Source organism: Euprymna scolopes, chromosome 45 (genome assembly GCF_053919585.1).
Source record: "Euprymna scolopes isolate OS-2025 chromosome 45, ASM5391958v1, whole genome shotgun sequence".
Taxonomy (NCBI): domain Eukaryota; kingdom Metazoa; phylum Mollusca; class Cephalopoda; order Sepiida; family Sepiolidae; genus Euprymna; species Euprymna scolopes.
In genome coordinates, this window is record NC_136526.1 from 55752421 (window position 1) to 55767383 (window position 14963).

At 32.9% G+C, this 14963-nt stretch overlaps 1 protein-coding gene across 1 annotated transcript; it reads left to right on the forward strand.

Annotated features, from left to right (window-relative positions):
- The first annotated feature begins 477 nt into the window (after positions 1–477).
- LOC145269699 (uncharacterized) lies at positions 478–11862 on the forward strand. Its single transcript, XM_080125420.1, has 3 exons — positions 478–597; positions 8326–8428; positions 9485–11862. The coding sequence occupies exon 3, from the start codon at positions 9634–9636 to the stop codon at positions 11083–11085; it is 1452 nt and encodes a 483-aa protein (XP_079981546.1). The 5' UTR covers positions 478–597; positions 8326–8428; positions 9485–9633; the 3' UTR covers positions 11086–11862.
- Positions 11863–14963: the final 3101 nt, after the last annotated feature.

The following is a 14963-nucleotide window of genomic DNA, read 5'->3' on the forward strand; positions in this document are numbered from 1 at the left end:
GAAAAAGTTAAAAAAAAAAAAAAAAAAAATTTTTTAAATGACTCGTGCGGCGTGCGCGTACGTATCATACAGACATTTCTGTATTTTTTTTTTTTTTTTAATTTTCAAATGCCGCCATTGGAATTAGCACCAAAAAATATTCTGCCATTTACTGAACGATACATAAACGTAATATCGAGAGTTGGGAATGGGTTTGTTAATTATTCTGTACCTTCACCCAGAAAATTAATAAATAAATAAAATAAATGGAGAAAGTTGAGAAATTGAAAATCTCCCCAGAAGTATTAGGAATTGAATCTGACTGGACACCGTTTACTGCCAACGTTAAGTCGGGCGTTCTTCTATTTTGCTGTAAAATATTGTAATAAATAAAATAAAAATAATTTTTCCTTTTTTAATTCTCAAAGGTAGCATTATATTCGAAGTTGTTCTATTTATTTTCAACCTTTAACATTTTTTTCGCGGGGCTGCTTTTCAGACCACCGCCATTTTGAATTTCAACTGCAAACTCGTTTAATTTAAAATATTTCAGCTGTAAATTTTTTTTTTTTCAAACAAACTCTACGAAAAAAAAAAAAAAAAAAAGTTGGGATAAAAGTAAGTATGATATAACTCTGATTATTTTTCCTTTTCTTTTGTTTTTTGTATATATGTTTATTTGTTAACTTTCCAAAAATATCCCATGAAGTCGAAACTCATTTTTTGGAGGGAAAATGTCGCCTAATTCCTTTTTAAAAGTAATATTAAGATTATTAGAGCAACAAATAAAAACTCTGCATCACAATCTTTTAATATCTTTGAAGAATTACTTTTATGTAAATTCGGTTTATTTATGTATTATTTAAAATTTTAATTTGCCATTGAAGTGATTTGGAGGATCCTTTTTAGGGTTCCAGTTTTGGTATTATTTTACAGTGACTGTTCAGTTTCCCAGAAATTAAAAAACGAAGATATTGAAAAAGAACTATATTTTACGTATTCGTTATCGAATAAAGTTCTTATTATATATATATATATATATATATATATATATATATATAAAATGCTTAATTTGATCAAGTAGTTTTTTTTGTGTTTAGAGTAAAATCAAAATTTAAGCAGATCGTCGGGGTTTGTATTACTATACACATAGATTCGAAAAAGTTGTCACAAAACAAATATATAAAAAATAACTGTTATCAAAGGCAAGATAAGTTACTTTTCTACCTAACTGGATATAATTTTCGTGTTTTTATTTAATGTAACATGTTTATTCAGCTCGAAAAACATGCAGTGTTTACCGATGTATTAAAAAATTCAAAATGGCGCTCGAGTCTCTCTTTAACACGGTAAGTTCGGGAAAAGGTGTTATAAATAATTAACTAGACAAAATACTATTAAAAAAACCACCGAATATATGTCAACTTATGTCACGGTAACATATATTGAGCGAATTTCTAACAGTATGTTGTCTAGTTTATTATTTATAACACCTTTTCCCGAACTTACCGTGTTAAAGAGAGTGTCCGGCGCCATTTTGAATTTTCCAATACATCGGTAAACACTGTATGTTTTTCGAGCTGAATAAACATGTTACATTAAATAAAAACACGAAAAATATATCCAGTTAGGTAGAAAAGTAACTTATCTTGCCTTTGATAACATTTATTTGTTATATATTTGCTTTGTGACAACTTTTTCGAATCTATGTGTACAATAATATAAACCCGATCGTCGTATCATTTTCATCATGCCTATTTCCACAGATGAGGATGGGTGCCTTTAAACAGAAAAGGGATTAAAGGACGAAATGAAAAAGAGATGAAAAAAGACAGGGAAACTCTATAAAATAAATGAAAAAAAAAATATCTAGGTCGTTTTTTTTTTTGCCCATGTTTCAGAATGATCTTGTCAAATTTTGACAAACTTCAAGCAGTGATGGAGTTATCTGCCCCACTCCTCGTCCAAGACGGTGACCATACGATTGATTACCTTATATTTGATTTTTCTCTAAAAAAACTTTTTAAAAACTACTTGATCAAATTAAGCGATCTTTTAATAACTTTATTCTCTAACGATTACATACAATATAGTTCCTTTTTCAATATCTTCGTTTTTTAATGTGTTTAGTAAACTGCACAAGCACCAATTTTACAGCGATCCAATTTTTGGGAGACATTTTTAGAAAACATTTGTATTTTTGGCCTGGTAGATCAAATAAAGACTTACAATGAAAAAGTGGTACTAGTGCACTTATTGATCCGTGCTGAAATAACAACGTTATTATGTAAAAAAAACATTCTTAACATGGGGAGGAGAGGGTGTTTTATAACTATTCTATACTTTAACCTTACAATTGAATAAAAAAATATATCATAAAACTTTACTTAAACTTTGAAATACGATTTAAAAAATAGCGCGGATCAGTAAGTGCACTAGCATCGAAAAAGTTGATTTTTTTTTAGCAGTATTCGAGTTTGTTTCAAATGAACGTCACATTTAAAATTGTCGCTAGCAATTAGTCCTTATGATATTAAGACCTTCATTTTCTGGCATTTTGCCTATAAATTCACTGGTCGCTATTTTGAATATTGTTATTTACAAGTGTAGCAGATTAAAATTGCAAGAAGCCCAAACAGGAGCTAATTCTCGTGGCTGGAGATTTTGAATCCGCTTTTTGTTTTTCTTTTTTTTGCTGGATTAATCAATCTGAAGCTAGCTTATAGTCATGTAACCAAGTGTATAAAATATGAAACCGGCAACTAAAACACTTTATCGCAGCCTTGTTTTTGAAAACAAGTCAATCCAGTTTTATTTTCAATTTTCCAAAAATTTATTTTTGATTAAAATTGTTTTTTTTTTTTTTTTTTTTTTTTTTTTTTGGAGGGGGTACCATTTGGGAGTGCCATCTGTACAAAGAAAGTTTTTTTTTTTTCAGATGGGGGAAGGATCATTTTTATTTCTCGCTTTTTGTTAGTGGGGGAGGGGGGAATTTTTTGCTCTCATTTATAATTTAATTTTTAGGGGGTGGGGTACAGGGAGGGTAGTGGTAGCCCTAATCCTCTCCCCAGTGCCCCCCCCATAAAATTAAATTATAAATGAAAGCAACAAAAGCAGATTCGAACCCTCCCATTAAAAACATTGCACCCCCCCCCAAAAAAAAATAAAAAGTAAAATTTTAGAAAATTAAAAACGACACTGGGTTGACTTGTTTTTAATAATGAGGCTGAGTTGATTTGTTTTACTTGTAAATAACAATATTCAAAATGGCGACTAGTGAATTTATAGGCAAAATATTAGAAAATGAAGGTTTTAATATCATAAGAACAATTTGCCTGCAACAATTTTTAATGTGATATTAATTGAAAACAGACTCAAATATTCCTAAAAATCAACTTTTTAATTGTAAATCTTCGTCTGATTTACCAGACCACAAATACCAAAACTATTCTTTATGTAATATCAAAGGTGATATAAAGCAAGCTTGACCAACCTAAATAGAAAGCCTGTCCATTAAAGTCACATAGCATGTGACATCACAGAATAAAGTACAATAATCACGATTAGGGAATAGACGACCGTTATGAGGATGGTTATTTAATGGATCCTTATGCATTTGGTGTACTGCGCTATTTTGTTTTCAAGTTAAATTCAAATTTTACAATGATTTTTATTAAATTGTTAGGTGAAAGTACAAAATAGTTACAAAACACCCTTCCCTCACCATGTTAATAATGACTTTCTAAATTATTGTAGCTCTGTTAAGAGTTGCAAAGAAAATAACATGTATTGTAAAGCATACAATAGGCGGGTTGTTCGTCATAACCGATGAATGACCTAGGTTGGTCCACCGGATATCGACCGACACGTTAGGGCTTAGTTTTCCAGTATTTATTGAGATTGGTATAGTCTATTAGTAGGTAACATAGGTTAGTTCCGCCACAACAACATTATCATTTCGGCATTGTTCAATAAGTGCCGAAGTACCAATTTCTGTTTCAATTCTCAAAGAAATTGTCAAAGGATTTATAAAACTGGTCCAAATGTAAATGTATTTCCTTTTCCAAAAAATAAAGAATTATTTGGTACTTGTGCATCTATGTTACGATGCTGAAATAATAGCATTATTTAGAGAGCCATTCTTAACATGGGGAGGGGGTGTGTGTTTTGTAATTCTGTTTTTTTTCATCTAACAATTTAATAAAAAAATGATGCTAGTTATGCACTTATGTTACCGTGCCAAAATAATATTTAGAAAGCCATTCTTTATATGGGGAGAGGAGGGTGTTTTGTAACTATTCTGCACTTTCATCTAACAATCTAATAAATATAAAAATTGAATTAAAATTTAAAAAATAGTGCGGTAACAGAAATGCATAATCACCAATTATTTTACATCTGGACACATGCAATTAAAATTTTTTTTTTACAGGAAAAACTAGTGAATTCTTTTTTTTGAAAGTGTATTTACTCATTAATTTTTACTCATTAATTTTTACTCATTAATTTTTACTCATTAATTTTTACTCATTTTAAAAACAATCCTCAAAATAGTCATCTATCACTTAACTGTGACATTTTAATTTATTCTGGGACATCATCAGGTTATGTGACTTTAATAGAACGACCTTCTATTTACATTAGCCATGTTGGAATAAGTAAACATGCGTATTTGCCACCATTTTTAGGGTTCCAGTTTGGGGATTATTAGTCGCGTGCAAGCGACTCTATAAGTCACTCCATTGGTCGGTCGGTCTGTTCGTAACACTTTTGTGCTTGGCCTTTTTGGTTAAGATCAAAGGTCTGTTGTTAATAGATGCTGTTCTTAGCTTTTTAAGCTTTTCTTGGCCAAAAGGCCAAGATCAAAGTGTAGTATCTGTTCCAGCAGATACTGCAAGCAAAGACCATATGTGGGGGCGACCTCACATATAAGACCTTGGTCAATGTAGGGGCAACCCTTCATACCAATTGTCACTATCCAGCTCCCCTACTCCCCAGGGAGTTGGTCCCCATTTCCCCTTCACTCCTCACATTAAAAATCAGCCTTGTGCCTAACTTGCTCGGTGGGGGAGCAAATAAATACAGCTTTTCTTGGCCTTTTGACCAAGATCAAAGTGTAGTATCTGCTCTTACTACATGCTGCACTTATGTTTGCAACTTTTTCTTGGCCACACAGCTAATATAACGTTTCAAATTCCCTAAATCAAATAATTTTTGTGATATAAAGTGGGGGATCACTTTTCTCTATTAATTTGATGTAAAATGATCACCCACTTTACAACCAGTCAGTCTCGAAGCCATTCAAGTCATTCTCCATATCATTCAAGTTGTTTTTGAAGGATTCCAGTTATTTTTTAAGCATTCAAGCCATTCTTAAGATCATTCAATTCATCCTTAAGTTCATTAAAATCATTCTAAGTCATTTACTTTTTATTTATTTAAGTCATTTCAGCCCATTTTTTGGTCATTTTAGTTTATCTGTAAGAATTTCATGTCAGTCCTACATTCACGCGTTCATTCATTACATGTGACTAATGGCTATCGGCCTTGTTTTTGGAGAGAACTAATTTCTGGAAGACATTTTAAGAAAACATTTTTTTAACGTAATATTTAAAGTTAGGAGAGAGAGTGAAATATGAACACAAAGAAAATAATGAGTTTAAAAAATTATTTTATATATGTTTAAAATAGAAGTTTTCTTAGGTAAGAAAACAACGGGTGTTTTTTACAATCAGCATCCATACCAAAAAGTGATAGCAAACAAAACAAATCTTTAACAATTAAATGTTATTAAAGGTAATATAAGTTACCCTTAGCTGAATAAGTTTTTAGCATTTTTATTTACTTTAAAACGTTTATTAGGTTTGAAAAGCAAGCAATATTGAGTGATATGTAAAAAGAAAAAATGGCAGACATTTGACTCTTACATCTTTGGAGTCTCAGTAATGCCCACAAAATCAAAAATATAACAAAATTCTGGTAGAAACCCACCCAGTAAATTTTACAGTGATCTGGGTTTCTGCCAGTATTTTATTTTTGATTTAATGATCATATGCAATAAGTTGATAAAGCAGTGTAAACTCAGGAATCTTTCTGTAGAACTTCTGAATCTGCATGGAATTTCAAACATAACCCTTCATTTAATTCATGGGGATAGCATGTTCTCGTTCCATCAATCATGACTGGATAGAGGCACCAAGTCATTCACAGTATTTTTGGTCGTCAACACTGAGGATTTAACATTCAGAAAAATGTCCCTCTTACAACTGAACTTTTCCAAGTACTCTATTAATGTGATATCTTTAAAGAAAACTATATATATATATATATATATATATATATATATATATATATATATATGACTACTTCATTTAATCACATAATACGAAAGTATAATTTTATGCGTAAACTAAGTATTTACTTCAACAGTGCTCAATACATAGGTAGAGCTAGGTAGTAAGTTAGAAAATATATATGGTAATTAAGCTACATGGAATATTCTGCGTTTCATCCACACTAGGGTTCGTATAAGCCTGACGAATCCTAGTGTTGATGAAACACGGAATATTCTGTGTAGCTTAATTGCCATATATATTTTTCTACCTTACTATATATATCTATATATATATCAAGTAAATGGTAAAAAAACTGAAAAAGTGCTCAATACCTCTGTAGAGCAAAATATATAAATATTTTCTTACCGTTTTTAATCTGCTCAGTTACACGTTTCCACGATTCGAATTCGACTCTGGTAGTGGAAACATATATAACTGAGCAGATTAAAAACAGTAATAAAATATATATATATATATATATATATATATATATACACATTGTTACTAGCAATTTTATTACTTTACTAGCAGGCTGGCCGGCATTGCCTGGTCGTAAAATATGCTTAAATATTTTGATTAATGCATATTTCGTATTTATTATTATATTATATTGGACCCAATATATAGTAATGATTGTAAAAATAAAAAAAATAAAAATTTGTGTATCACCACTGAGAATCCAAACCAAAATGTTCAGCTCACAATTTACTTTTTCCTTTGATGTTAATGACTGTACTATGAAGACATGTTTGTTGCAAGGCTAAAAATTTAAACATTAACCAATAGCTATTAGGTCAAGCATGCATATTTGTAATGCCGTCGTTCGACCTTCACCTGGTAGATTTAACTTTTTAATTTTCACACTTTTGCACCTATTTTCCCTGGCTAAAATCCAAATATAAAGTTTCACATGAGTTCGAACACCAAAAACGGATGAAGGTGTTTGGTAGGCAATATTTTTTAAATAAAAATATATCCTCATACATAAATATATACAGAAAGAGTTTTGTGTTTAATATAAGGCACATTGCCACTTTGATGCAGGGGACTACGATCAGGTACATAAATTACAGGGATACTATGTAGAGATTTGAGCAGCAAGATGTCTGTTCACATTTTATCTTAAACTTCTGCATGTCAGTGCAGTTGGGGAAGCAGAAATCCGGAAGGAATTTTTAAAGTCTAGCAGTTCTGAGGAAGAAAGTATTGGAGTAGAAAGCATTCTTACATCTAGGGATCCCTACTGTGTAGGGGTGGGATTTTGCTGATTGTTGGATTTGTTGGGGTATTTATGTAGAGGGAGTACAAGGGCTTGTAGTTCGTTAGAGCATCCACCATTAAAATACTTGTAAAAAAGGCAGAAGGATGCAACATTTTATTAATGGGATGGTGGTTGAAGCCTAGCTGATAGTGTGGGACCTATTAGCTTGGCTATGAGGGAAAGACTAGTAGCAGATGCACCAGGCCAAATGTGGCAACAATACTCCAGGAATAAGTAACCTTCTAGTATGGTAGAGAGAGCAACAGCCTTAGCAATGCGCTCAATGTATCTGTTCCAACTTATGTTCCCTGCGAACATCAAACAAGAGAGTTTGAACGCAGTACTTTCAAGTAATGTGTCATAACTAGGGCTAGGACAACAGCATATTCTTTTCATTGCTTTGACTCTCTAGTGTGTATCCATTGATATCTTATATGCTTTCATATAGAGTGATATGGTTCTCGGTTGATTAACTGTATCAACTGTGTTATCTAACTGTACCGGATATATACTGGAGAGTCAAAACAATGAAAAGAATATGTTGTCATAGCCCTAGTCATTAGCCATGGCTATTAGTGGTTGAGTATGTTTCTTGTAGTTATTAAAGGAAAGAAGCTTAGTCTTGGCAGCATTGAATGTGACCATCCATTTTTGTCTCCATTCCACTATAGACTAGAGCTCTTCCTCTAGTGTTTCTGCCATCGCCTTGAATACATGTTCATTCTGTTTTTTTTCTTATATCTGTTATAGAGCATGGTGTTGTCAACAGATATACCCATCTCGGAGACAGTTCTATCAAGGAGGTTATTAATGAATATCAGGAATAATGAAGGTCCAAAGATCTACCCCTGAGGTACACTCACATTTATATCATATTATTTTACTTTTTGTAATAGTGATGTTCTCAAATGCTTATATCCAAAATATTGTAAATATTTGTGCACATCTTTTTTATGAACTATAATCTCTTTATTTTAATTACACTGTAAATAAAATATTTTGATAATTTTCACGACTACTGAGATTAGAATTAAAAGTATATTTATTTTTAATGAAATGAGTTCACAAATTCAATTTTTTTTTCCATTTGTCATAAAGTACTTTCAACTTTCCTTACGAGTTAGAAATAAAAGTATATTTTTAATGTGTTCACAATTTTTATTGTAGAAGTATTTTATTTCGCACAAGTGTAAGATATTTAAGGGATATTGTCACGTGCATGTACATCATTACATATGCTTTTATACAAGTGTGTGCTTGGTGTATTTCTTTCTCAGTCTTGACAGTTCCCATTTTTTTTTCATTTCTTTCTCTGACACATGTTTGCGCCAATCTTGATGCATCAGCTCTGTCCAGAATCAAAAGCCAGACTGCCTTTGCATGTGAGAGAAAGATATTTCTTTTTTTTTCTACGCTTTTTCTCACACGTCCTGGATTGACCTATTTCAGGTGCTATTGTCAACCCCAGCTACAGAGTTTTGCATATGTCAGCAACTTAACTCTTGAACTCTTCTTGCACTAACCAACCTTCACAGCAAGATCAAAATTTTTAACATGCCAGCATAACCTGGGATAAAATATCTTAAATATTTTTGTAATAATGATAAGCTTTTGAATGCTTATATTCAAAATATTATTATTGTACAATTTATGAACTAAAATCTCTTATTTCAATTGCAGGGTGAATAGCACATACTATTTCATAAACTTATATACAATAAAAAATATACACATAATTTTCACAACTGTTGAAGTTAGAATTATATTTTCTTTTTATGTAATGAGTTCACAAATATAATTTTGCAAGAAGTACCTTACCCTTTCTTGTAATAGTGATAAGTTTTCGAATGCTTATATTTCAAATATTATTGTATGATTTATGAACTAATTTTTTTTATTTTAATTGCAGGATCAATAGGACAAACCATTTTGTGAATTCGTATGCAATAAAAAGTATACACATAATTATCACAACTATTGAATTTAGAATTACAGTCACATTTGAAACAAGCCTTGTAGTTGTATTCACCATTAAGTTCATTGGAATTAAAAGTACAAATGGAAAAGCAAGCTGAAGAAATAACCTATTCTTGCGAAGAATGTGGCTTATCACTGTCGACAATGTCAGGTTTGAAAAGTCACATGAGAATTCACACTCCTTATTCTTGCAAAGAGTGCAAAACATTCCTGTCGACAATGTCAAGTTTGCAAAAACACATGAAACTCCACACAGGAGACAAGCCTCATTCTTGCAAAGAGTGTGGTTCATCATTTGCTAGGGCAGCCACGTTAAGACTACATATGAGAATACACACTGGAGAAAAACCATACTCTTGTGAAGTGTGTGACAAAACATTTGTAACCAGTGGTAACCTACAAATACATAGGAGAGTTCACACTGGAGAGAAACCTTATTCCTGTCAGATTTGTGGCAGTAAGTTTACAAGCAAAGGTAATTTAAACAGTCATATGCGATCACACACAGGAGAGAAACCTCATTTTTGTGAAGTGTGTGGTAATTCGTTTTCAAGCAAATTAAATTTAAAACTACACAAAGTGACACATACTGGAGAAAAGCTTTTTCCTTGTGAAGTCTGCGGCTTATCTTTTTCATCTGCATGCAGTTTGAAAAACCACTTTAGGACTCACACAGGGGAGAAACCTTATTCTTGTACAGTTTGTGGTGCAGGGTATGCTTCACATAGTGGTTTGCAATTCCATATGTACAAGCATACAGGAGAGAAACGTTTTTCTTGTGAAGTGTGTGGCTTGGCCGTTACAATGATGTCAACTTTGAAACAACACATGCGTATCCACACTGGAGATAAACCTCATTCTTGTGATATATGTGGAACCTCTTTCTTATCAAAATTTGATCTTAAAGTTCATATGCGAAGTCACACTGGCGAAAAACCTTTTCCCTGCAAATACTGTAGCTCAGCATTTTCGACAGCATCTGCATTAAAATTGCACACACGTCGACACACTGGAGAGAAACCATATTCCTGTGAAGTGTGTGGGTCATCATTTGCAGCGAATTCTGTACTAAAAGCCCACATGCGAATACACACCGGAGAAAAACCTTTTTCTTGTGAAGTGTGTGGATGTTCCTTTGCAAGAAACAATGATTTAAAACGACACATGCATAAGCACACAGAAAAACGTTATTCATGTGACGTGTGTAGTGCATCTTTTATGAACAAATACTACTTAAAAACACACATGCGATTTCACACAGGGGAGAAACCATATCCGTGCAAAGAGTGCGGCTCAGCATTTCATACGTCAACAAGCTTGAAAATTCACATGCGAAAACACACAGGAGAAAAACCATATCCATGCGAAGTGTGTGGCACACGATTTTGTGAAAAGGCCAAAGTAGCTGTGCACATGCGAATACACACTGGAGAGAAACCTTTTTCTTGTGACATTTGTCACACAGCATATGCAACCAAAGCACAGGCAACCAGACACAAGAAAATCATTCATGGAATTAAAAAGAAAGTCTGAGTATCTGTCGAAAGCATAATGGAGATGAAAAGTACAGAAAATAAACAAATATCGATAGAACATTAAAAATAGCTTAAATAACCCTGTTTCAATATTAAACTCTTAAAAATCGAAAAAAAAGACATCTCACACCATGATTCGAACCCAAAACCTTTAGATAATGAGGTCGCGCTCTAATGAACTGAGCTAAGACAACGCTGACAAGATTAGGTCGTTTTTTTTTTTAATATTTAAACTAAATAATGTTCCAATGTCATTTGCGCATGCGTAGAAGCAAACTTGTCCTGAGACAACGGTTTTTGCTGACCCCTCCCTGTAGAAAACTGATGATTTTAGGGTGAAGGAATTAATGTTTTTGGCCAATTTTTTTATATTTGTTGGGTGAAGGATCGAGCTTTAAAATGATACCAATCCTGTGAAAGTTTTTGCGAGACATACAAACACACATACAAACACCCATACATACATACATACATTTTCGCTTTTATATATATAGATGGTGCACCTTCACGTGATGTTACCTCAAGTAATAACATGAAGCTGGATACTCAACCAGACTAGATAAATTATAGTTTTAGAATCCAGTAAGAAACCAAAAGAAAAAATGTACTACAACATATGAAAATGGTTAATTTAGGAGAGGGAAATTATGTGCCGAATTTCTTTACTTACTCAGTGTTTAAGAAATCTATGCAATCAAAGCACAGGCAACTAGGAATGTCAATTATACTAATATATACCATCTTTCATAGGGGACGTCTAAAATCTTGCAAATCTGTGCAATCAAAGCACAGCCAACCAGGTACACAAAACTTATGGATGTAAGATTAAAGTCTGAATGCTGACTAGACTCTTCCACTGACTCTTTGGTCACTTCATAAACATGGACTCAAATAATGGCAACATGCTGGTTTTATGCCAACATTAAGCCAGATATTTCACTGGACCATATTAATTCTGCTTCTGAAACCAAGGAAACATCACAAGAAAGAAAGGAACTTTAACAGTTAAATAGTCAGTGATAAATAATGAAATTATATATCACTGTTTAAAGCAGGTTTGAGAAATTGGAATGATCTCTAAATGATAGTGATGTACACAGGCGAGTAGAACATTATCTTCTGAAGTTTAAATATCAGCAACCAAATAAGTCAAGCAGATAAAAGCTAATTCATGGATTTAAAAAGTCAGAATGCTTATTAAATATCATCCTCGTGGCCAGTTCCTACAAGTGTTTGTTACAACAGCTTCATATGCATCGACGTTTCTTTAAAAGTAAATGCTGATTCATTGTATTACTGTTCTCATCTTGAGTGTCAAAGACACAATGTTTTCATCGATGTAACCGCCAACCTTCTTGAGGTGTATCTTGTCAAACTCTGGAATTTTGACGGAATTTCAAATAAAATCCTTTATTTACTTCATGAGGTAGCATGCTCTCGTTCTGTCAGCCATGATTAGATAGAGATCCTAAATAATTTTTTTGGTGCCCACACGGAGAGTTGAACCTTCAACTTTCAGGAGAATATTGATTTTAGTATTGATTTTAGTATTGATTTTTCCAAGTACTCTAACCACTACACTGAATTCTAATAATATGAATAGTTAATCCTCATCTAAACAATTTCAATCCGTATTCGAATCAAAATAATTTGACATCCAAATATTGTTTATTTACACACTGGCTTTTATAAAGAAAATAACACTAATTCATTTGGTATGAATCAGAAACTTTTACTGTTGTTTGCATCTTGTAGAAAAAGGATCATGTAATTTAGTGAAATTTTAATCTGGCAACCCTGGACAAGAATATAAGTGACGTTCCTTTTATGTAGTGTCGTTTCCGAATATCATAAAATCAATTACTGATGAGAGATCAATAAGAACAATTAAAACGTTTCGTAACGAAAATCTAAGATTGTTAGAGAATGGATCGAGAGAGAGAGAGAGAGGGAGGTCAAGATCAGCTGATCGGATTGCGTGTGAGTCACGTGATCAGGTTAGCTGAATCATAGAGATTTGGTTTGGGCTTAGAAGGTGACGGATGGCTTCAGACGTCTCCTTCCTTTCACTGGGGGAGGAGGGGACACTGACATGTGTAGAAGTGAGGACAAGAGAAACTACACAGGCCAGAGATTCGCTTTCCATCTTCTGCAAGACATCTGGAAAGTGAAATAAACTATAAAACAAATTCATTTTGTTGGAGTGATTGAATCTTCATCCAAAACCGTCTCCCCTCTAAGACGAGATGATTCCAGATGGACCAACATCGACGACGCAGAAGGTATGTCCGAAAAACATGTACTACACACACACACAACAGCATATGAACATATCATTTAATAGAAAGAACAGCTAGATGATCACATGACATTAAGCCTGATTAGATGTATCATACACGATTCCCTTTATGATACAACAAATATAATTTTGGTGACCTTTATGATACAACAAATATAATTTTGGTGACCTTTATGATAGACAACATAATATAATAAGATGAGGCACACTGATACCTGAGAACTCACTGAACTACAATCTCATTCTTTTTATTAAACAACCTACTCGGGTCTTTGGCCCTGTGTTCAACAAGATAAATAATCCAGCATAGCTATCACTGGACTCTGACTTTAATATGGTGCGCATTAACTTTTCTACTCGATGTAAGGTTTTGTTTCCATCCATACACATAAACTCACTCTACTACTAACCCTGTTTCTCTTTCCAATCTGTTCTTACTAACGAAAATAACCAATAAAGTTGGGGGGGGGGGTTAAATTGTGGGAGACTTTTTGTCTTTCTATTTTGCGGAGTGAAAAAATAAATATGCAACAAATAACTGTTACCAAAGGCAAGATAAGTTACTCTTCTGTGCATCTGTTTTTTTTTAATTTTTTATTTTACGAAGGAGTCACCATTTATTAAGACCCAGAGGCCACTCGAGGATAAGGGTTAGTGAGTGTACAGTGGTCAAGGAGAACATGTTGTAGTCACCGTTAGTAGGGGAAATTTGGTAAATTGGATTACTTAATGGGATGGCTCATCAAAAACTTGTTCACATTCGACTTAAAGACAATCATATTGTAGTCAGTTGGAAAGAAGGAAAACGGAGCAGAGTTCCACAGGTGTGCTGGTCTAAAAAAACTTTGTTCATGGAATCTATGTTTAAGTTTAGGCACATAAAGAGTGGGGGGAAATTTTTGATAGTGTTTTCAGCCTAAAAGTTAATTTTTTTTTGTTTCAACTTATTTGAAATAGTTTTTCTTTTCTTCCAAACAAAAATAGCATCAAATCTATTTAGTTACAAAGAAAAAATGTTGATAGATTTTTAAGAACTATCCGACTTCACATATATGTGAATATATAATGAAAATCTAAGATGAAGCTGATTAATACTTGATAGTTCACTAAACTAAAATATATCGTTTTTTTAATATATTTTTTATTAAAAATGATTTTGACAAGGTAGTCACTGCATATCAAGACCTGAAGGTCACTTGAGAATAAGGTTAATGAGTGAATGGTGGTGACCAGGATAACAGCATAATAATCATTATTGGTTTAAATTTGATTCTTTAAGGGGATAACTCAACAAGAATTTGTTTACATTGAACTTGAAGTGAACCATATTGTAGTCGGATGGAAAGCAAGCCTGCAGAACTGACTTCCACAGGTGGGCAGTTCTAGTAAAAAAGCTTGTTTTCAACATGTGATGTCTGTAATGTCTTAAGTAATTTGCTTCTTTAGTCTTAAGTAATTTACTTCTGTTAATATCAGATATGAACGAGGTTCTTTTCATTTTTTAACCACCTTACGTTTCCTTTTTCAATTTGCCTGGAATCTTATACATAATTTGTCATCTATTTTAGTGTTTGCTA